This window comes from Ahaetulla prasina, chromosome 5 (genome assembly GCF_028640845.1).
Source record: "Ahaetulla prasina isolate Xishuangbanna chromosome 5, ASM2864084v1, whole genome shotgun sequence".
Classification (NCBI taxonomy): Eukaryota; Metazoa; Chordata; class Lepidosauria; order Squamata; family Colubridae; genus Ahaetulla; species Ahaetulla prasina.
In genome coordinates this window covers 101723907-101748619 of record NC_080543.1, presented here as the reverse complement: position 1 = coordinate 101748619, position 24713 = coordinate 101723907, and the positions used below count along the sequence as shown (strand labels likewise).

At 42.6% G+C, this 24713-nt stretch overlaps 1 protein-coding gene and 1 long non-coding RNA gene across 3 annotated transcripts in view; one reads left to right on the top strand and one right to left on the bottom strand.

Annotated features, from left to right (window-relative positions):
• GRTP1 (growth hormone regulated TBC protein 1) overlaps nt 1–6659 on the bottom strand; it is a 40585-nt gene extending 33926 nt beyond the window's left edge. The window contains exons 1-2 of the mRNA XM_058185996.1: nt 6149–6659; nt 877–1028 (exon numbers count right to left, since the gene is read on the bottom strand). Coding sequence (XP_058041979.1) covers nt 877–1028; nt 6149–6207 — 211 coding nt within the window. The 5' untranslated portion in view covers nt 6208–6659. The remainder of the gene's footprint in view (nt 1–876; nt 1029–6148) is intronic.
• Nucleotides 6660–6696: 37 nt separating this feature from the next.
• Nucleotides 6697–22505, top strand: LOC131199805 (uncharacterized). Of its 2 annotated transcripts, XR_009155423.1 has the most exons (4): nt 6697–6990; nt 12652–12914; nt 14104–14227; nt 20888–22505. It is a non-coding gene; the product is annotated as an uncharacterized LOC131199805 (long non-coding RNA). The 2 variants fall into 2 exon arrangements; XR_009155424.1 differs by lacking the exon at nt 12652–12914.
• The last annotated feature ends 2208 nt before the right edge of the window (nt 22506–24713 follow it).

Below are 24713 nucleotides of genomic sequence, written 5' to 3'. Positions count from 1 at the left end.
TATCTTAAATCTATGGATGTTTTAGCTTATTGGTTTAGACTTTATTTTCTGTGGAACAATTCAGACTATAAAATTGTGTTTTCTCACATTTCTTTTCTGCTGCATTTTTCAATAGTCTTTGAAAATCTACCAACAAGTATTAGGGAAGCCTAGAATTGCACCAGATGTGATTTTGGGATCACCGCGGCAGAAACAAAAACAAAAGTTCAGAGAGTTTCTCGTGATTGCAGAAATAGAACTAATGGAAACAAATATATGAAGAAGTTCGAAGTATGATTTGCTACCTAAAATATAATTATACTCTTTATGTATTTATTATTTACTGAATTTATTTGCCACCCATCTCATAACAATGACTCTGGGTCACTCTTTAAAAACAAATTATATGCATTCATTCAGCATTTACAGTATGTTTGCCTATTTAATAACTTGCATTTATAAATCTGCCTTTTATAAATGCTATGCATTAGAAAAATATGTGAGAAAAACTGCTTTTTGTCCACAGATGACAACTCATTGTTCCAGTTTTGCAACAAATAATTACTGTTAACAAATGTTTATACCAATAAACAGATTAACTTCTTGCAAGGGCAGAATCTACACAGACCAATTTGTCAATGATGAACCACAGAACCGTCCAAGGCATTATTGCACTTTTGTTAATTTATTTTTGTTTGTTTGGCAATTAATTGCCAAATTTCTACACAAATTTCTGGAGAAATAATGACAAACAAGAACACTGAACTAGGAAGCACAGGCTCTCCCAAACGATGGTTCTACAATGTTATAAAATACTTTCTGAAAAAGATAAAAGGTTGCAAGTTAAAATGAAAACTATTTGCCCCAATTTCATATTTAAACATGGTAAAATCTTACCTTTTATGTTTTTTTTCACCCTTGTGTTTCCCTTTAAAAGTTTGGACCACTTAATTGCTCTCCTAGTGAGTACCACTAAGTATCTAGAAAAGAATTCTTCATAGGTTGCGTAGTCAAAGTCAGCTGGTCTTTCAAAACCATATGGATCCACACTATTTCAAAAGAAAGATTATTAGAGAGACATAAAAAGCATGCAGTTAAGTGAGAGTTATTCATTAACCCAAACTTAAAACAGAAAGAGAAAATAAAGTACAAATGCAGTGCCAAACAGATTTCATAAAGTTTCTCAGTTCCAAGATATCTAGCTAGTAGCAGATGTTTCTCAGGACAATGGAACCATTTGATAAAAATAGCCAGAGACCACTGATACACTTCTTATTCCCCCCGTTTCTAGATCTATCCAAAAAAGAAAGGAGGAGAAAAGATGCTTAAAAACTTCCATTTATGTCTCATTTGAACTAGAGCAGCGGTCACCAGCTGGTGTTCCACAAGAAAATTTTGGTGGTCCGTAAAAACATAATTTGCATTTTTTATATTGCACTAAATCAGGGATCCTCAACCCACAGCCCCTGGGCTGGATACGTGCAATGAATGTTTGTGTTGCTGCAGACAGTCTCCCCCTTCAGGGTCTTTGTGTGTGGGTCGGAGGGAGGCAGAAATTCCGACAGGATTTGTTTCGGCCTCCTGGTACAAGGCTTTGGGCAAATAGCCAGAGGGCCTTGTTCCAGTGGGACTGCATCATGGCCTGGAACTGGCTGACCTTTACAGCCTGCTGAGCCTCAAGGCGCCGGTACCTGGCCTTGTACTCCTGCAGGTCTTCCCTCTGCTTAGAAAGCCTACGCTGGTAGTCGTCAGTGAGGTGCTTCTACCGAGCCTCCTTCTTGGTCAGATCTAATTTGAACTGAGCTGTTTTGCCAACTCTTTCTCATGGTGGCTCCTTAGCTCCAGCAATTGATTCCTGTTGGGGCCCTAAGGAGCCCAGGCGGGCAGGCGAGGAGTAGCGAGTAGAGGCTGGCAAGGTGCCCCTCAATGTGAGTGACATTGAGTTGGCCACGCCCACCCAGTCACATGCGCACCTTGCCACGCCCACCCAGCCGGTCATTAGGCATGTCATATTAGTGGTCTGCGGGATTTAAAATTATGAATTTAGTGGTCCCTGAGGTCTGAAAGTTTGGTGAGCCCTGAACTAGACGCTATTAACATAAAAATAAAGTTATTTTAAACAAGCTGGTTTCAGAAACAATGACGCAAACAGAGCTCATTTTAGTTGACATTAACTACTTTATCAGCCTGGATGATATCAAAAAGCTAATGTTTATTGTATTCTATTGCTTTTATAATGTATTAGAGAAGTTTTCAGCTGTATGCTGCCCATTTATATTTATAAATAAAAAGTTGTTCATAATTGCTGTTGATTACACAGTCACAACTGGGCACATTTCTGGGAAACAGTATGGAAAAGGGTTGCTGTTGCCTTTTTATTATTTTTTAAAAAAACTTCCCAGTCAATTCTACAATCCTGTTAGTCCCTGGTAATCTGACCAACTATAGTGAATATAGAAAATGGCCTTGAAGATCTGCTACCAAGACAACAATAAGATAAATGAGACTTGAGCCCAGATCAGCAAAGTGGTTTATGAAAAAACCTCAGACAATCTCCCCACTTAATTCACAAGATGATAAAAGACAGAGAAAGAAGCACATTCAGATCTGCTAGATTTTGTTACTATGGCTAATCTAATAAAAGTAGCTTTAAAACTGTAAAAAAAAATCAAGCTAAAAATATCTGAAATTTCTAAATTTCTCCCATGGGAAATTTAGATGAGAATGTCAAAGTTTGCAAGATATTGCATGAGAAAATTAATATTTTATAACATTTTGAACAATTCAATTTTTAAGAATTTTTGAATGTTGAGGTTCTATGCACCTGGGAACCTTAAAAACAATTTGTCACTTACGAATGCTGCACTGCCAATCCAGTGTGCTTGTAAGATTTCCAGGAGATACAATACAATGTATTGCTTCTTTCAAAGAACATGAGCATATTACAGGTGTCTTCATTTAATGACCATTCATTCGGTATTTGAACTTGAAATGGTGCTGAGTGAGTGGTATTTATGACCAGACCTTATACTTACAGACCCATGGTCATGTGACTGCAATTTGCAGCCTTCCTGCTGACTTCTCACAAGCAAAGTCAATGGGGAAGTCGGCAGGAAGTCAGAAGACACAGTCCTGAGAAGTTCTCACTTAACAACCTGTGCAGTCCTCTCTTAACAACAGTAATCTGGAATTCTGGAACTGCAATTGCTAAGCCACACAGTCACATGGTTAGCATTGTTATAACAAGGACTACCTGTAACATAAAAACCTATCCAGGTTACTGAATATTCCTTCATGCATTTCATGCAACTGAAATAAATTCTAAATGAAAGTTCATGTTATAGTTTCCACATTGTGTAAACCGTAATTACAATTTTGAAAGTAGCAGCATTGAAACAGAACAGGGGAAGAAACTAGCCATGCCATAAAAGGTATTTAAATAAAACATTTTAAATTCATATCTAATCTTGTATTATACAGCATTATAAACGCACCATCTTTCAGTTTATCCACTGTACTGCAGTGGTAATAAAATTAATCTGCTTTCCAATGCTGTGCAGGTAATCCTTGATTTACAACCACAATTCATAGCAGAATTTATGTTGGTAAGCAAGGCTTAGTGAATCATTTGTGGTACTTTTCTACCACAGTTGCTTAACAAAAGGCTTCCCTCGTTGATTTTACCTGTCAAATGCCAGATGGGAAGGCCGCAAATGATCACATGATCCCAGTACAATGCAACCATCGCAAATATATGCTGGTTATGTGTCAAAATTCTGATCACATGACATGAGGCTGCAGTGATGGTCATAAGTGCAAGGGCTGGATGTAAAGGGCTGGATGCAAGGACTGGAGGTACTTTTTTCAGTGCCATTGTAATTTTGATTGCTCACTAAACAAATAATTGTATAAGTAGTTTCTGCTTAGAGACCATTTGAAGTTACAATGGACTCTTCCACAATATATTTATGACCTTGTTCCAAAATTCTAACAGTGGCACCTTCCCTTCCAGTCTCATGACTGTGTTTTGCTTACTTGGTAACCAGCTCACCTTTAAGGCCAGTTGCAACATTCTGTGGTTATGTGACTCTGTTTTTTGCCAGAAACAGGCTTTTTGGGATAGTTTCTGACAAAAAACACCAAAAGAAATGTATTGACCTAACCACCACAATGTTCACTTAAAAACTGGCACAAAAATGTTTGTAAAATCAGATTGGTCATGTAGGTTTCTTGACTTAGAACCATCATAACTTACAACAGAAATTCTGAGTTCCATTATGGTCATACAAGGACTTTGTGTAATTCAAAGACCACCTAAATAAAAGTAGATTTACTGAGATGTATCCATATTATTTTTTTTAAAAAGTCTGATGCATCATTTAAAGTAAAAAATTTGTAATTCCTGAAATAATGTATCAGGTAAGCCTCCAAACTAGTTATTAGAATTCCACTGCTATATAAAATAAACAAAAAAGCACATCAATCAAAAGTATTTTCTCCCTCCTCCCCTCCCTCCCTCCCTCTCTCTCTCTCTCCCTTCCTCCCCTACTCTTTCTCTCACCCACTATTCTTAACCAAATAGTGGTTAAGGCCATCAGACTACAAATGGAACAGTGTGAGTTCCAATCCCATGTTAGGCACAAAGCCAACTGAGTGATCTTGGGCCACTCAGCTCTAGGAAGCAGGTGATGGCAAACTTAGAAAACTTTGCCAAGAAATGCAGGGACTTGGTCCAGGTGAATTCTGAGAATTGGACAGGATGGAATGAAAAGGGGGAAAAACATGCAGAAGATTTCTCGAAGAAGAATACAAAGGAAGTTTAAGAAGCTCCAATTAGAACAATGTCTTCTCAAATTGTTTTACGCTACTTGCTTTATATTGTATATTCCTTCTATATCATCATTCTACAAACAATGATTTTCAATTTATGCATGCATGACAGAATAGCAAATTAGTAAAACATTAAAGTGAAAACGTCAACTATTCATGTTTTGCCTTTCAAGTTTGCTTGCAAGAAACGACCAAACATGCCAACATCTATTAGCAATCTGAAGGGCTGTCCCCAAAATGGAAGAACAAAAAACTAACTCCCTTTGTCTGAAATCAGTCCCTTTCCCCCATTTTGATGTGCAACAGAGGAATAAGTGTTGGACAGTAGACACTATTTTGTTCTGAAGAAAATATTAATCATTCCTGATGTCTCATCCGTCCCTCTTGTCAGTTTCATTCTGAAAACAACCAGAAAATCTAAGTAATTTACAACATTTAGCCTCTTCATATTCTCCAGTAACTATCATCCTCTGCATACTGTTTAATATATTCTTCTCTGACTCCAGAGCTTTCGTTCAATTAAACCTTAAAATAATAAAATGAAATTGTTCAATGTTCATTCAGGAAAACTGTGAACAGTAGATTTGAGAAGAGCATCTACCTAAATATCTTATCATCTCATCCTACTTTTTAAAAGCTCTTCATGCTAACTCCCAACAAAAGGAAGAGAATTTCCCAGAGCCTACACAAAGTATTTCCAAAATAAGGACCTCTTACTTATTTCTCTGTTTTATAAATTTAACTCTCCTATGGAAGGTAAAATAAATTGTCATTATTTCTTCTCAAATAAACTAGAAAATGCTAGTATTAGATTATCCAAAGGTTAAAAAAAGAAGTCTTATCCTGAGGTAATCTGCATTCAGACAACAACTGGATTAAAACATGGTTGCCTATTTGCGGTTGGGTAAACACAGCCACTAGCAATAAAATCCTTAAAAACAGGATTCGGTCAGGCAAACAAACACCCCCGCCGGTTGACCGAATATCAAAGCCAACTACACCTGGCTCTCCCAGATAAACCTGTTGCCATTAAAAGCTAGGCGCGCAGTCCTTGAATGACAGGTCAGCTGCTCAACAAAGGAAAACACTTCAGAGAAGTTCAGCCCTTCCTTGCAAGAAAAGGAGCTCGAGAATTCCTCCTAAACATAGGGGCTGCGCTCCCCCACCCTTTTGTTTTTTGTCCGCGATCCTATCAAAGCCCTTCTACCTTCGTTTCCTGCTACACCTGACGGGCCACACCGCGCGCGCCAAGCAAAATCCCAGTTGACCCGCACGCCCCTTCCTCGAAACCCAACCCCGGGCGGAGAGGCGAAGCGCGCTCGGCGAGGTCTTGGCGTACCTATGGACGCTGCTTTCCCGGCTCCCTTGCTTCGCTCGCCGCACTTCCTCCCCCTCCATGGGAAGGGCTCTCTCGGGATTCCTCCAGCACTGAATGGTCGGAGGGCTCCCCCCGCCTCTCTGCTGGGGCTGCAAGAGCCCGAAGCCCACCGCGGCGTCGGCGAGGTGGCCGCTTTCGACGGCACCGCTGGGCTCCTTCCCGGCTCCCAAGAAGAGAGCGCCTGGCGGCTAAGCAGCGAAGTATTTTCCAGGAGGCGAGAAGGAGCCGGGGCGGCTAGGGAGCGGCGCAGCGATGCTTCCACGTTGGAGGGACCACCAGCGGCAGAAGACCATCCGGCTTCCAAGTTCAGCAGCAAGCTTAGCCCCTTCGGGTCCCTTCGCTTTTCTCCGCTCCCGAGAAAGCTCAAAAGGCGCGGAGCAGCGCCTTTCCTAGCCCTTCCTCTTCCCTACCTGCTTTTTAAACCCTACCTCCGCGAAGGGAGCTCCAAATGGCGCCGCCTTAAGGACAAAGCCGGCGTAGCCGCTAGAGGTAAGAAAACGAACCGCTGAGGAAAGGAGCCCCCCTCACGCCCGCTCCCTCCCTCCCTTCCACCCACCTGCCTCGGCAACTCCGAGGGTGCGCGCGCACCTTCGCATGGTGGAGCGGAGCACGGCGAAAGTGCGGGAGGGACGACCTGACAATCTGGCTAGGAGGAACGTGCCTCACTGTGCCTTCCTCTGGGGCAGACCCTTCTCCGAACCCGTTTTCGGGTCAAGTACGGTGATGAAGAACGTGCACTTCAGCGGTGACGTCTGTGGTCCCCTCGGCTTTGATTTACCCAGGATTAACTCAATCGTTTTGAGGTTTGTGTCAAGACACCAAACCGCAGGCTAACCACACTGGGTGGATTCGCATTGGAAACCAAGCCACACGTTTTAAGGTTGCACGGTATCCTAGCACTCATGTGCCTTCAGATCAGTGCTGCAGAATCTCCGGGTGCCTGGACTCTTCTTAGCAGTTTTAGGTATCCTATTGTAGGAATTTAGCACCCACCCCCCTCCTAGAAGAATGAAATATTTTAGAAAATATTTAAAAAGGCAGAATATATTTCCCTGGATGAGAAATGGAGAAACATGTTTTAAAGACAAAGCAGCTCCCTGCAACTTCCTGACTCCCCCCCACCTTTGTCAATGGGCCATTAAAAGCCTCAGCTAAGCTCACTCATTCTCCCCACCTTTCTCAATGGGCCATCATCATCTGCAATGGGCCATCTAGAACAGAAACTCACCACATGGCACCTGGGAAGATTACATCAGCCAGCAAGGCTAGCTAAGACCCCCACCCCCTGGGAGTCTGACAGCCAATCAGGATACTCTTCCTGTGCCCCAGAAAGTTCAAAGCTCAGAAAAAGCATAAAACCAGGGAGCACACAGGATCTCAGCCCTTTTCTGTTCAGGATCTCAAGCCATGTGATCCTGGCCACCATTAAACCATCTTTCCAAGCAGCCTCCATGTTTCCAGTGTCTTTGTCCCCACTTGGAACTGAACCCAGATGGATATTTCTTCCAACACTATGAATGTGCATTGAGGCAGAAAAGGGGCTGCTCCGATGCACTGTCCCAAATCCCACGGAGGAGATGGAGTGAGCGACGGGGAATCAGTTAAAAGAAGGATCAATTTTAAGTAGCTTACGAATTCACTTTTCTGAAATAGGTGACCTCCGGATAATGGCATCTTATTGAGGCCACAAGTAGTATTCTTAAACTGATGGGACATGTTAAGCCCTCAAACACAGTTGGCTTTTCCGAAAGTGCTTAAGATGTGACTTTTCCAAAGCAGGGAGGGTGGGGGAAGAAGATTAGTTAAAACATAAATGAATCGACTGCTGGCCTTCTTGGTTGCTCATTCTGTTTTTGATTATTGTTTTTCTCTTGTTTGGTGTTTTTAAAATTTTCTTAGCTTCCCAGAGTCTAGTATGTGAGATAGCCAGCCATATAAATTGGTTTAAACAAATAACATGGTTTCATCTAGAATAACAGGAATTTTTTTTTGTTATTGAAATCCAAAATGGAATTTTTAGAAAAAGTGCATGGGTATGATTTCCTTTGTCAAATAACCAAAGAATGTCAGTTACAGAAACTTGGCTGTTACAGATTTCTAATTTCCTTTTTTGTAAGAGTCTCAGCTTGAGGTAATTGTGAATGTAAATAAAAACTACCTTTCAAATCAGGTGCTTTTAAAATTCTTTGCTTCTCAGAAGAATTTGATCTGGAATGAACCTTAATAAACTTGGTAGAAGCTATTTTCAATAAATATGCACAGGATAGCATATTGGATAACTCTGAAAGAAAGTTTGAACACAGTTCTTTGAGTTCAGAAATAAATTTATTTGTCAGTAAAAAAGTGCAGGCCTAAAAACTTCACTGTGTAAGTATAGTATTATTATATAGATTGTCCCAGCGGTGAAATCCAGTGGTGAAACCTTCGCTATCAGTTCGGGAATGGGAGCCTTCTACACATGCACAGAGGGTCAAAACAGGACATAATAACATCCCAGGGGATGGGCGAAGCCTACCACTGCCGGCACTACCGGTTCTTGCGAGCAGGATAGATCTGGCTGGATTTTACCACTGGGTTGTTCTCATAGAATAGAATAGGATAGGATAGGATAGGATAGGATAGGATAGGATAGGATAGGATAGGATAGGATAGGATAGGATAGGATAGGATAGAATAGAATTTTTTATTGGCCAAGTGTGATTGGACACACAAGGAATTTGTCTTGGTGCATATGCTCTCAGTGTACATAAAAGAAAAGATACGTTCATCAAGGTACAACATTTACAAAACAAATGATGGTCAATATATCAATATAAATCATAAGGATTGCCAGCAACAAAGTTAGAGTCATACAGTCATAAGTGGAAAGAGATTGGTGATGGGAACAATAAGAAGATTAATAGTAGTGCAGATTTAGTAAATAGTTTGACAGTGTTGAGGGAATTATTTGTTTAGCAGAGTGATGGCCTTCGGGGAAAAACTGTTCTTGTGTCTAGTTGTTCTGGTGTGCAGTGCTCTATAGCGTCATTTTGAGGGTAGGAGTTGAAACAGTTTATGTCCTGGATGTGAGGGATCTGTAAATATTTTCATGGCCCTCTTCTTGATTCGTGCAGTATACAGGTCCTCAATGGAAGGCAGGTTGGTAGCAATTATTTTTTCTGCAGTTCTAATTATCCTCTGAAGTCTGTGTCTTTCTTGTTGGGTTGTAGAACCGAACCAGACAGTTATAGAGGTGCAAATGACAGACTCAATAATTCATTTCTAGACAAAATGAACATTTTGAGAAGGCAGGTAAAATATGTAAGTAGGATAGAACAATTGAGATGGAAAAAGATTTGTCTCTTAGAAATTACTCTCCAACAAATAAATATAATACACACCATAACATTGAAAACAATTTTAAAATATATGATTTTAGAAATAAGACAATTTTTCTTTCTTTAACCTTATATGTGTTACCTATTTTCTTATACTTATAAAATAGTTGAGTACATTAAAAGCTGAGAAATATTTTGTTGTAGTCCAGGGGTAGTCAACTTTTTTATACCTACTGCCCACTTTTGTATCTCAGTTAGTAGTAAGATTTTTTAACCGCCCACCGGTTCCACAGTAATGCGCTGTGTATCGTCATCTGCGCATGCCTCTCGCATATCGTGGATTGGGTTTGGGGGGGGGCGCCAGCTACCAGCTCTGCTTGTCTGTTACAGCTAGGTGTTGTGGGGGGAGATGTGCGAGCTATTCTGGGACGAGGCTCTTTTGTTTGCGGTCGCACTATAGCGCCATTTAGATTCACTTATGTAACTTGAACTAAACTTACGCGCGGGCGATACAAATAGTATATTTTCAGAAATTTAAAATGTCACAGGGAATTTTATGAAAACCTAATGAAAATGTTTTTAAATGATGCTATGAAAATTTTTTAAAAAGTCAATTAAATTAAAAAAAAGGAAAGTGCTTCAGTATTGGACAAAACCCCTACTGCCCACCATGAAAGCTGAAACGCCCACTAGTGGGTGGTAGGGACCAGGTTGACTACCACTGGTGTAGTCGTTAAAAGTACCAAGGAAGAAACCAGGAGACTGGGAATTCCAGTTCTGCCTTAAACAGAAACCCAGCTTGATGACTTTGTCCCTGTCTCCCGAAGCCAGGGCTTTTCAAACTTGCCAACCTTAATTCTGGGACTTCAGTTCCCAGAATTCCCCTACCATCCAGCATTGCTCTAAGCACTAAGAAGAAAACAGTAGCAAATCAATCTTGTTGCCAAAAACTTGAGGAGCATGTCCAGACAGTCAGTACCTGTGAAAAATTTGAAGACACCTACGCATGCAACACAAAAGCATGAAAATATGAGGTAGGAGAGAAATACAGAGTTGGCAATGGTAGTAAGAGATTCCTGTCAAATAACAGTACATAGTAAACTCCTGCTAATATTATAAGCCTTATACAAGTAAGTTCTCGCTTACCAACTGCCTTGTTTAGTGACTGTTGAAAGTTACAATAGTTGCAAACCAGCCTCACATTTATGGTGATTGCAGCATCCTGCTATTCTATAATCACTGTTCAGTTGTTCATAACCAGTGCACAGTTATGATCATCGCAGCATTCTGCAGTCACGTGGTCACCGTTTGTGACCTTCACAACTGCTTTCCAACAAGCAGAGCTAATGGAGAATGTGGAAGAGAAATTGCATTGTGTTGCAGAGGAAGAAAGATGCTTTGAGCAGGGGTGTTGCAACTGGCCGTGCCCCCCTGCGCCCCCCCCCAAGGCCAAACACAACTCTGATGCGGCTCTCAATGAAATTGAATTTGACACCCCTGCTTTTGAGAGTCCAGTGCTTGAATTTACATGTTTTTATTTATAAGTAGCACAGTTAATCACCAGCTATCTTTTAAATTAGTTAATTACCAGAATGCCTCTTCAGTGTTTAGTCATATCCTTTCTGTGATATTGTATATATATTTAGTAAGAATCTAGTTGCATTTAATTCCTGATGAGAAGTTTTAGCTTTTACTCACACCTGCAATGTGACAAGTATCCCACGTATTATGGCACTAAGTCTCATCATTAAAAATGAAACTGGACATAAAAATTCAAAGTAAACAAAGCAATATGTAATGTCTACTTTGTGGCCTCTGTCAGCCAAATGGAGATGGACAAAACTCCACTCATTTCAATCTTACTGGATCCTGAAAGTGATAGTATTATAGCTTTTATACCATAATATTCCCTAGCTTCTATATTGTTTTATGTGTATATGTTAGACGTAAAAGAGTTGTCTTGATTGCAGTAGGACAAAATCTAATGAATATATATAAAATATATATTATGATCTTATATTATGCACTCATTGTATTTCAATAATTATCTGTCCATTTATTGATATTGTCTGTTTTTAAAAATATACAAGTAGTTCTCACTTAATAATGACAATTGGGACCAGAATTTCCACCACTAAGTGATGCAGTCATAAAGTGCAAAATCACATGAATGTCCCATTTGGCAAAAGAAGTTCCAGCACTTCTGGTTGTTGTTATTAAATGAATCACCATGGGTTCATTAAGCAAAGACATCATATGATCACCATTTGTAACTATTTGCAGATTTTCCCATAGACTAGGCTTGTAAAGAAGATTGCAAATGGTGATTGTATGATCACACTGGACAGCTGTAAATGCAATGGTTGTTAAACAAGAACCATCTTTATTTACCTGCGTTAAATACAAATTAGAAATTAGAAAACAAAGAAAAGAAAGTGCAATCAATAAAAAGATCATCCAAAATCTTTCCAAGTTTAACACTGCAAAATGCTTGTTCACAATTTTTTAATATACACTTAGCTTGGAAATTTTTAATTTATCAACTCTTTTTTTCATAACCTTTTCAGATGAGGTACCATATAGAAAATACAAAAGAAGACAAATAAAAAAGAACATTCAAATGTTCTTTCTTATTTCTTTCTTCTTTTTGTATGTATAGTTTGACTAGGCTATACATACAAAGTGCAAATTGAGTGGAACTAGTGAGCATATATAGTGATTGCAACTCAATAGTTAAATTATTTTAGTATTGCACTTTGTTTGGAGGCCATGAACTGCATTAGAACTGCACTGCTCTGTTGTTATTCATTATCTTTAGTCTCTTGCAACAGCAACTAACTCACTGGTTAATCCAGTCGAGCATCAGCAAATGCTGCTTGAGGGAAGATTGCATCCTGGTTATCAGGATGTGCAGAGGAGGTACAAGGTAAACACAGGAACGTCTAATTTGTAGGGAGTCAGCTTATATAGATGCTTGAGCTGTTTATATCCCTTTACTTAATCTCTTGCTGTTTTGTATTCCTGCATACTTGCTGTGTGTGATGCACTTTTGTGCTATTTATCACTTCCATGTATCTGCCTTGAAACATTCCATTCAGGATTGTACTGTGAACTTTTGTTCTTCTTGTTTTCTTTTTCTTTTTTAAGTTTAGAGTTGAACATTAAAAGTAGCTCTGCTGAATCAAGCTAAAGCATAACTCAGTCCAGTATTCCGGTTCTCACAGAGGCTAGTCAGATCCATCTGGGGTGCCTGCAAAGAAGTGGAGACATTTCTTGCCACTTACCCACCCCCACCACTGTTTCCCAGCAACTGGTATTTGGAGCCCTGCTGCTGCCCTCAGTCTGGAGATAAAATGGAGTCTTTGAGACAGACAGCCCTTGATAGGCTACTCTCCAGGAATTTATCCGAGGTTAGATGTTTTTATCTACTCTGCAGGTATATTACTGATGAAATCAATATTGCATGACAAATATCAAAGACAATAATAATGTGACTGAAACTAAAGAGTGGAAATGCATGGTTACCGATGGCAAACTTGGGACTTAAACAACAACAAAAAAATACAAGAGAATAAAAAGAATGTCATTCAGTATGTCTAAAGAGTGCCAGAATAGAGTAGAATGGCATACATTTTAAAATTTATTTTTATTTATTAACTTATATTTAGAAACTGCCCATCTCCCTCACAGAAGGACTACATTGATCCTATGTACCTTGGATCCAGACCAATTTCTTCCCTTCTATTGTTTGGTTTTAAAGGGACAACTTTCTAATATTGTGGGTCAGTGGTGCAGTAATGAGCATTTTGATGTAACGGTTAAGGTGCTTGGATCCAGGAGACGGTGAGTTCTAGTCCTGCCTTAGACACAAAAGCTAAATGGGTGACTTTGGGCCAGTCACTCTCCCTCAGCCCAACCCACTTCACAGGGTTGTTGTTGGAAAAATAGGAGGAGGAAAATGTATTATGTATTTTTTCTGCCTTGCGTAACTTATAAAGTAATAAAGGCAGGATAAAAATCAAATGCATACATAAATGATTCTGGTTTTATGGAGGGTTCAAACCAAGGAATACACATTTTTGAATTCTGCCATTCCACATTCCACTCCTGTAGGATTACAGCTTGTATTTAATGTGCTGTGTAAGTCATCATACCTTTCCCCACAATGCTCTTATTCAAGCATGGTAATTACTACTCTGACTGCCTGATCTCCAAGAAAATGTGGCTCATGTTTGAGAACTAGAAGGCTGACTTTTTGATAACATAAGAAAGGGAAGGTGTTTGTGCCATTGCCAATAGGTATGTAAAGAGAAGAAGGTGTGCATCTTGGAAGAACATAGCTGTGGAAAACACAGCTATGTATAAATTGCAGCAATATGTGAAGCATGGGAAAAACTTAAAACTTTATTCATCAAGTGGGGTCATCTGTGAACTCATTTTGTGATGGGTCAGCACCAGACAACCACAAAAGGTTAGGCGAGCATGTCCTATATATTCCCCTAAGATGTGTGCTACTTATTTCATTAGCATTGCTGTCCTAAATTATCCTTGGCCCAATACCTTTACTCGTTCAACAGACCATGGTTTCTTTTGTTGCAGACAAAGCCAAGACAATGACCTTAAGACCAGTGGTGAAATCCTCCGAGGTCTGCTACTGGTTCGCTACGCGCACATGCACACCACAGGCGCTATCGCGCAGTGCTGAAAAAGGAGGCTTAAGAAGGTAAGTGAAACAGTGATGGAAGGAACAGCTGTGCAGTGCGATTTGAATTGCCTGCTTTCTAGCAAATATAAACCATGTGACACAGCTAATCATTGGAAATACCGATTCGTCCGAACCAGTAACATTTTTTAACTACAGGTTCAGGTGAACGGGTAGCTTTTATTACTACCGGTTTGGGTGAACCGGTCTGAACCAGTAGCATTTCACCCCTGCTTAGGACTCATGAGAATCTTGGGAACTTCAAGAACATATCTGAGTACAGTTAGTCCTTGACTTATGACATAAATAAACCCAGATTTTCATCACAAATTGAAAGAGGTACCCATGTGACTGGATTTACAGTCTTGTTTGTGCCAGTCATTAAGGGAATGCTGCAATCATTAATAGAGTTAATGAATTCATATGGTCTTTTTGCAGGAAATTGGCCAAAAAGGCCAGATTTTGGCAAAAAAGTCATAAAACATGTCATATGATTGTGGAATGTTCCAACTGGCTGTAAAGATAAACCACTTGCCAAGCACCCAAAATGTGGTCATGTAACCATGGGACAGTGCCACTGTTGGAACTCTGGTACTGGAACTCATGAGAACCTTTTGGGAATATGTCATAATTTTAATCTTCCTTCCTCATTCAATAATACCTTGCAAGAAATGCTTCTGTATATTGGCCCAGTGGGTTGTCTAGTATTAATGTATATTATATATATTGTTTATTACTTTAGAGCCAATAAATTATGCTGCTTTTCAAAAAAAAATCTTTTTTCCTAAAAGAAGCTCAGGACAACATCTACCAGTATAGTACATCTTCATTTGATCAGTGTAGCAGCTTTTCATCATGTTAGATTAAATGAAAGCCATCAGCTCAGACTCAACAGCCTTCGTGGTGTGTGTATGTGTTATGATTCAGTACAGTATGAGTTGAAATTTAATATAGTATTCACTATAATGCACTATAGTATTTATATATTTACAAAGATACACAGGTTCTCAGCCTCATTGTGGTCACATTCGTATGAGTAATTAGATGCACATGACTATATTCCGTTCACTCTATGCCTCAGCAACATGAGATGCACAGACATTGAAAGACATCCTTTCTGCTTATACAAGTCAATTCCATTTGACTTTTTGTTTGTTTCTCATTTAGAATTTCTGACTTAAGATTTTTTTTTCTCCAAACACAACCAATTTGACTTTACATTCTTACAGGAGATCTGATAGGAAGTAATAGGAGTACAGGTAGTCCTTGACTTACTACCACAATTGAGCCCAAATTGTCTGTTGCAAAGCAAGACAATTAAGTGAGTTTTGACCCATTTTACAATCTTTCCACAGTTGTTAAGTGAACAATCACAGTTGTTAAGTAACAGAGTTGTTAAGTGAATCTGGCTTCCCCACTGACTTTGCTTGTCAATATGAACCCAAGCATCTGAATTTTGATATCATCATCATCATCATCATCATCATCATCATCATTATTATTATTATTATTATTATTGTTGTTGTTGTTTCGATTTCTATACCACCCTTCTCCCAAAGGACTCAGGGCGGTTTACAGTCAAAGTAAAATCAATTAATACAAAGGAAAATTTAGAGTTGGTTGAAGAACTTAAAACCAATAAAACCCCTTATTAAAACCCCACTAGGCCAGTCCTGCACGGTGAAACAGAAATGTTTTCAGCTCGCGTCGAAAGGTCCGAAGATCAGGGAGTTGACGGATACCTGGTGGTAGCGTGTTCCAGAGGGTTGGTGCCCCCACAGAGAAGGCCCTCCCCCTGGGTGTCGCCAGCCGACATTGACTGGCCGACGGCACCCCAAGGAGAACCTCCCTATGGGAGCGCACTGGTCGATGGGAGATCGCCGGTAGCAGCAGGCGGTCCCGTAAGTAACCCGGTCCTATGCCATGGAGCGCTTTAAAGGTGGTAACTAACACCTTGAATTGCACCCGAAAGACCACCGGAAGCCAGTGCAGCCTGCGCAGGAGAGGTGTTATATGGGAGCAACGAGTCGCTCCCTCTATCACCCGCGCGGCCGCATTCTGAACTAATTGAAGTCTTCGGGTGCTCTTCAAGGGAAGCCCCATGTAGAGAGCATTGCAGTAGTCCAGACGGGAAGTGACGAGGGCGTGAGTGACCGTGCACAAGGAATCCCGGTGTAAGAAGGGACGCAACTGGCATATCAGGCGGACCTGATAAAAAGCTCCCCTGGCGACGACCGTCAAATGCTCTTCTAACGACAGTCGTGCATCCAGAAGGACGTCCAGATTGCGGACCTTCTCTGTGTGGGCCAATGACTCGTCCCCCACAGACAGCGATGGCCTCAGCTGATTATACTGGGACGCCGGCATCCACAGCCACTCAGTCTTGGCGGGGTTGAGTCGGAGCCTGTTTTTCCCCATCCAGACCCACACGGCCTCCAGACAATAGGACATCACCTCAACGGCTTCGCTGGGATGGTTAGGGGTGGAAATGTACAACTGCGTATCATCAGCATACAGATGACACCGCACCCCAAAACCACAGATGATCTCGCCCAGCGGCTTCATATAGATATTGAACAGGAGAGGCGAGAGAACCGACCCCTGGGGCACCCCACATAAGAGGCACCTTGCGGTCGATCTCTGCCCCCCTGCCAACACCGTCTGCGACCGGTCAGAGAGGAAGGAGGAGAACCACTGAAAAACGGTGCCTCCCACTCCCAGCCCCTCCAGCCGCAGCAGCAAGATACCATGGTCGATGGTATCAAAAGCCGCTGAAAGATCTAATAGGACCAGGACAGAAGAACAGCCTCTGTCCCGGGCCCTCCAGAGATCATCCACCAACGCGACCAAAGCTGTTTCAGTGCTGTACCTAGGCCGGAAGCCGGACTGGAACGGGTCCAGATAGACAGTTTCATCCAGGTACTCAGGAAGCTGATGCGCTACCACACTCTCAACAACCTTCACCACAAAACGAAGGTTGGAGACCGGACCGTAGTTCGATAAAACAGCTGGATCCAGGGAAGGCTTCTTGAGGAGGGGTCTCACCACAGCCTCTTTCAAGGCCATAGTAAGATACCCTCTCTCAGAGAAGCATTAACAATTCCCTGAAGCCAGCCTCGTGTAACCTCCTGTGTGGCCAGTACCAGCCAGGAGGGACACGGATCCAATAAACATGTGGTTGCATTCAGCCTCCTCAGTATCCTGTCCATGTCATTGGGAGCCACAGTGTCAAACTCCTCCCAGATGACAGCCTCAAGATCCACCTCCATCATCCCATCTGAGACTACCCAATCTGTGTCCAGCCCATCCCGAATCTGAGCGATTTTATCGTGCAGATATTGTCCAAAGTCCTCAGCACGGCCTTGCAAGGGGTCTTCCCTAACTCCCTGAGTAAGAAGGGAGCGGGTCACCCTAAACAAGGCTGCTGGGTGGTTATCTGCCGACGCAATAAGAGCGGAGAAATACTCACGTTTCGCCGCTCCTATCGCCACTAGATAGGTCTGAATATGTGACCTTACTAGTGTTCGCTCAGATTCAGAATGGCTGGCCCTCCAATTACTCTCTAGGCATCTTTTCTGGCGCTTCATCTCTCTCAACTCCTCGGAATACCAAGGAGCCGGTCGAGACCGGCGCCGGGTCAGAGGCCACAAAGGCACGACGCGGTCCAAGGCCCCCGCCGCCGCCCTTTCCCAGGCAGCGATGAGTTCTTCAGCCGAGTCGTGGGTTAGGTCCTCAGGAAGTGGCCCAAGTTCCATCAGAAACCTCTCCAGGTCCATCAGGCGCCTGGGACGGAACCAACGTGTCAGTTCCGTCTCCCTGCAGTGCGGGTTAGCGGTTCGAATGTCCAACCGAAGGAGAGAATGATCCGACCATGACAAGGGTAGAGTGACTAAATCCCTTGATTCTAGATCATTCAGCCACTGTCCAGAGATAAAAATTAAATCCAGGGTGTTTCCCCCAATGTGAGTGGGACCATTTATTTATTTATTTATTTATTTATTTATTTTATTTTATTAAATTTTTATACCGCCCTTCTCCCGAAGGACTCAGGGTGGTGTACAGCCAGAATAAAACCAAAATATATACAATTTAAAACAACATTTAAAAAGAGCAAATTTTAAAGGCTGATTATTAAAGGCTGACCATCAACTAACTGGGTCAGGTCCAAGGCCGTCATGGAAGCCATGAACTCCCGAGCTACAGCAGATGACTCACCAAGCGATGGCAGGTTGAAGTCCCCCATAACCATAAGTCTGGGGGTATCAACTGCCAACTCAGCTATCATCTCCAGCAGCTCGGGCAGGGTTGCTGTCACACCGCAGGGAGCCAGGTACGTAATCAGCAAACCCACTTGTATCCCCTGACCCCATCTCACAAAGAGGGACTCACATCCTGCTCTCTGTGGAACAGTGACCTCCCTCGGTCGAAGACCCTCGTTAATAATAACCGCCCCCCCACCACCCCTACCCTGGGCCCTCGGCTGATGAAATGCACAGGAACCTGGTGGGCACATTTCAACCAGGGGCACCCCCCCTTCCGTGCCCAACCAGGTCTCGGAAATGCCTAACAGGTCCGCACCCTCCTCCCGTATAAGATCGTGAATAAGGGGGGCTTTATTCGCAACGGACCTGGCATTGCACAACATCAGCTGAAGGTCCAGACTCTGAGGATCCTGACCACTCAGGGAACGGGAAAAGACAGAGAGACCGGAGCGCGGGATCGTTCGCAGATAACGTTCACGCACTCCCCTAACATGATATGGTCCCCCGCTTCCACCATATCTGCCCCTCCCAGTTATCGTGGTAATGAAATGACCCTCATGGAACCGAGCGTCCGCCTCCACCCCCATCCCCGAACCCAAGCTAGTAACGACGCGAGCCTTCGCAGGATCTGGCCGTATCCCCGTCCCTCCCCCTGGTGGGTTTTCCCCCAAACCCATCCTAACCCTCCCTCCCCTTAAAAACCGATTAAAACGCTCTTTTAAAAAAAACCCTAAGATCTTTCTTAGCTGCATGCCACCTCTCGGGATTCCAAAATCTGTCATCGAGGTAGGCCCTCGATAGAGTGGAGGGCCACTTCTGCGAGAGGGGGGAATCTCGCAGAACAAGAAGAGTCGCTAGCGAATACATGTATATTGCAGAGTATGGAGGGTGGTCTCCTCCCGGCCAGTCCAGATGTTATATAGACAAATTTCCGACTAGGAACAGATGGAAGAAGTCAGTCCATGATGGAAAATGATGTGGTCTCCAGGTGGTCTCCAAAGGGCTTCAGGGTCTCCAAGCCTTCAAAGGGCTCCAAGGGGCTCCAAAAAAGAAGAAGTCTCCGCAGGCCCCAGGGAGGTGGGGGCGAGGCCTTCATTTCAGAGAAATATCACCAGTCATCAGCACCGCCCAGATGTAATAGCCCCCCAAGATCTCTGTGGAGCTTCATAGGGCTCTGTGGGGCTTTGTAGGGCTCCGTGGGGTCCGAAATGACTTCGGAGGAGGACCGTGATGTCTCTGGGGGGCCCTGATGTTTGTAGGGCTCCATGGTGGTTCCGTGGAGTTTCGTGGGAGGACTTGGTGATTCGTGGGAGGACTTGGTGATTCGTGGGGGCTTCATGGGGGCTTTGTGGGAGGGCATGATGGATCCGTAGGGCTCCGCGGGGAAACCTCACTGCTTCCTCACCGCTGTCACCCCCACCACTAGTCACCTCTGCCTCCACCACGGCCGTAGATGAATAGAAACGGCCGAAGACAGAAACGGCTGCAGGAAAAAACGCCAGTCTGCTTCGTGGAGGCTTCATGGGGGGGGCCCATGATGGACTCGTAGGGCTCCATGGGGAAACCTCCCTGCTTCCTCACCCACTGCCACCTCACCGCAGAAAAAACGCCAGTCAGCTTCGAGGGGGGGTTCGTTGGGGGGGGCATGATGGACTCGTAGGGCTCCGCAGGGAAACCTCCTTGCTTCCTCACCCACTGCCACCTCACCGCAGAAAAACGCCAGTCAGCTTGAGGGGTTTCGTTGGGGGTCATGATGGACTCGTGGGGCTCCATGGGAAACCTCACTGCTTCCTCACCGCTGTCACCCCACCACTAGTCACCTCTGCCTCCACCACGGCCGAGATGAATAGAAATGGCTGAAAACAGAAGCGGCTGCAGGAAAATGCCAGTCAGCTTCGAGGGGTTTCGTTGGGGGCCATGATGGACTCGTAGGGCTCCATGGGAAACCTCCTGCTTCCTCACCACTGCCACCTCACTGCAGAAAAATGCCAGTCAGCTTCGAGGGGTTCGTTGGGGGCATGATGGACTCGTGGGGCTCCATGGGAAACCTCCTGCTTCCTCACCCACTGCCACCTCACTGCAGAAAAATGCCAGTCAGCTTGAGGGGTTCGTTGGGGGGGGCATGATGGACTCGTAGGGCTCCGCAGGGAAACCTCCCTGCTTCCTCACCCACTGCCACCTCACTGCAGAAAAAACGCCAGTCAGCTTCGAGGGGGGTTTCGTTGGGGGGGGTCATGATGGACTCGTAGGGCTCTCGGGGAAACCTCCCTGCTTCCTCACCCACTGCCACCTCACCGCAGAAAAAACGCCAGTCAGCTTCGTGGGGGGGGGGCATGATGGACTCAGGGCTCCGCGAGGAAACCTCCCCGCTTCCTCACCACTGCCATCCTATCACTGGTTATCTCTGCTTCCCTTACAGCCGTGGATAAAAAGAAACGGCCGCAGAATAGGAACGGCTGCAGGAAAAATGCCATTCGGAGGTGTCGCCCCGTCAGCTTCTTGGCCGCCACCGTCACCATTTTCAGCCTGGCCGGCCAGGCCTGTCACCACTCGCCGCTGATTTACCACTCCCCCGGCCTCATTTCGGTCCTAAAACACATTTCCCGGGCAGAGGGGGAGTTCTACTAGCCGGGCCAGGGATTGAAAGGATCTAAAAATCGATTCCCTGGCTCGGACCAGCCGAGAAGGCCACCAACTGTCACTCCATGTTCAGCTCCGCAGCGCCATCTTGAGCATGCGCTTTAGAATCTTTCATGGGGAATGCTGACATGACCATGGGGAATGCTGCAATCTTTGTAAAAACAGTCACAAGTCACTTTTTCAGTGCCATTGTAGTTTTGAAATGGTCACTAAACAAACTGTTGTAAGTTGAGAGTTACCTGTATAGTAGATAATTGTAGATGAACTTTTTTGCAAAATGAAAAATGTCCCATCTAAAGGCATGAAGTGGCACTGCAAGAAACCAAGTCCTTCTCAAGTCAAATAATACCACCAGTAGTAGAGCATTAATTCCTCTCATTGATTCTCAAGCTGAACTAGTTTATTGACACTTATATATAAAGAAACATTCAGATGAATTGGTTTGGGTTTCAGCTGGAGGCATCCATTATAGTTTCTGTGGAATAGAAATATTACACCTGAATACTAAAAAACCCAGGGTGTTTTCAGTGCAGGAACTGTCATGGGGTGAAACAGTGTATGTAGTACATAGTCAACATTCTTAATAGAATACAGTAGTTTGATAAAGAACAATTACCTAGAGTGATGATGAGTTCCTTCTTTGCTGGACTTTGCCAAGAAGACTGGGGTCCATTGGAGTTGGTGACCAATAAATGTATAACAAAAACACAAATCCTTGGGAAGGATTTGATAGAGGAATAAAAATGCCAAATCCAGGCTAAACATCTGGGTGACTATACAATGAATTTTAATTTAGATGGTTGAACTGAACAGAGGAGTCTGATTTGATGGCCTAAACTGTTTGGTTCTATCATCAGGAGACTTGGTTTAAATCTCAGACATGGCATTATACAGATTTTTTTTTAATCTTCAAGGCACCAATTCAGTGGTGGGATTCAGCCAGTTCGCACCACTTCGGGACACACAACCGGTTGTTAATTTTCTGAGCAGTTTGGTGAACTGGTTGTTGGAAGAAATCATTAGGGCAGAGAACCGGTTGTTAAATTATTTGAATCCCACCACTGTACCAATTTAAAATAAAACAATGCAGAAAATGAAAAATCACCTAGCAGAGATTTTAGTTGATTATAGGGCCAATGAAATTATTTGACCTATATTGGCACTGATTATATTTGTACCCTACTGTATTGTACTGTACTGTATTTCCTTTCTTTGTTGTATTTTTTTGTTTGATGATATGGTTAAGACTAATCAATAAAGTGTATGTGTGTGCAAATATATCTGCACATACATACATACATACATATATATGTATTTGTTTTTGTAAATTTGCTCGCACAAGCATGAAGCCAAAAGCACCAGCCTGAAGATGATAAATGAGACCTCATTGAAACGTCGCCAAGATACTCTCAACCTTACATGGGAAAAGACCCGAATATGCCAAGACCTACGTGTGTGTGTGTGTGTGTGTGTGTGTGTGTGTGTGTGTGTGTGTGTGTGTGTTATACGTATGTATTCATGGCAGACCTTTATGGAAATACGTAATATGTAACCTTTGTCAACCTTTGTATAATCTTTTGTGGGGGTTTTTTTTACACTTTAGCTCACTTTTCTCACCATTCAAGGTAGCTATAGAAAATCTTAAAAGGTAAACATACAACCATAAATGAAAAAGCAAAACAAGTATAAAGCAAATAAAAAACCCACATTAAAAACTTGTTCATATTTTCTTCTATGGTACATATGGTTGCTTAGAGGCATTTATAATGGGAAAATATAGGCAGTTTCAAATTGTTCATATCAATGTCTTCTGGAGCTTCTATTTATCTTTATCCAACACACATTTCTTGTCAAACATTGGTCTATAGCTGCTCACCATTTTTATTTTTAAAAAATAATTTTCAGGGCTTAACAGCATTCTTAAAGTAAGCCTTATCCTGGAGCCTGTGGTTTTCCTTCGCACGACATCTTTCAGTTTCTTGTGTGTGTGTGTGAATGTATGTATGTATAGAGTAAAATATCATTGAACCTGGTAAGCATCAAGAGAGGAGTCTCAAACCAGTGGACACACCCATATATCTCTTCAGGATTTTAGTCACGCTTTGTATTTTGAGGATTGCAGTTTGGCAATGAATTCCATTCTGAAAGTTGATTGTCCAGGGAAGCCTGCTGACAGATTAATCTTTTGTGTATAAGATATGTATGAGCCCTGGTGGCACAGTGGTTAGAATACAGTATTGGAAGCCAACTCTGCCCACAGCCTGGAGTTCAATCCTGATGGGGTTCAAGGTTGATTCAGTCTTCTGTCTTTCCGAGATCAGTAAAATGAGAACCAAGATTGCTGGGGTCAATATGCTGATGCTGTAAACCATTTAGAGAGTGCTGTAAAAGGCACTATGGGGTGGTATCAGGGGTGGGTTCTACTTACCTTTACAACTGGTTCGCAATGGGAGCACAGATCACCCATGATGATATCGTGGCAGGTGGGTGGAGCCTCCCGCCGGTTTTACTACCTGTTATATAGAATTGGACCAAACTGGGAGCAACCCGCCACTGGGTGGTATATAAATCTAAGTGCTATTGCTATATGTGCTGGGCTGAGTGGGAGATGCCTTTATACTAACGTCACCTTCTAACACTTGTCTTCAGAAAAAAGTGAAATGAACATCTTAAATGTCCCTGGGAACAATAATCCTGCCTCATATTTTAGCTCTACTTAATAATATACTACTTTAGCTCTAAGTAGTAATATATCTCATTGTTTTTCTACTCTTTGATAAAGGGAGCATATAATCAAACTTCCATTCTTTTGGTGTAATTGTAAAAAAATACATTATGCATCCTGGAAAAAGCAGAATCAAGAATCTTGCAAGTTAATTGGGTTATATATACATTGATATATAATGAGTGTAACAGTATAATTAATGTGATTCTACAGAATAATATTCTTAATTATCATGAGAAACAGAAGTGAAATTAGTAATTTTAACTGTAATTACAGTAGAGACTTTTGTCTAGAGATATTTTAATAGAGGACATTCATAATTTGATCAGTGGTTTTGCCTTGTTCAGACATTTGTTAAAAATTTTCCTATGACGTTTAGAACAAAACAAAAAAATAGAAAAATAATGAATAGATAGTTATAACATGAAAGACCAGTTTTACCATAGTATTCAAGAAATGTTTAGGTAAGAACTTGATGAGGCTGCTTCACATTTCATGCATAGCTTAGTCTGTTCTATTAGAGCTATAGGGATGTGGTGGCTCAGTGGCTAAAATGCTGAGCTTGTCGATTGAAAGGTCGGCAGTTCAGCAGTTCGAATCCCTAGCTCCGCGTAACGGGGTGAGCTCCTGTTACTTGTCCCAGCTTCTGCCAACCTAGCAGTTTGAAAGCACATAAAAAATGCAAGTAGAAAAATAGGGACTACCTTTGGGGGAAGGTAACAGCATTCTGTGCACCTTTGGCATTTAGCCATGCCGGCCACATGACCACGGAGACGTCTTCGGACAGCGCTGGCTCTCGGCTTTGAAATGGAGATGAGCACTTCCCCCTAGAGTCGGGAATGACTGGCACATATGGGGAACCTTTACCTTTACCTTATTA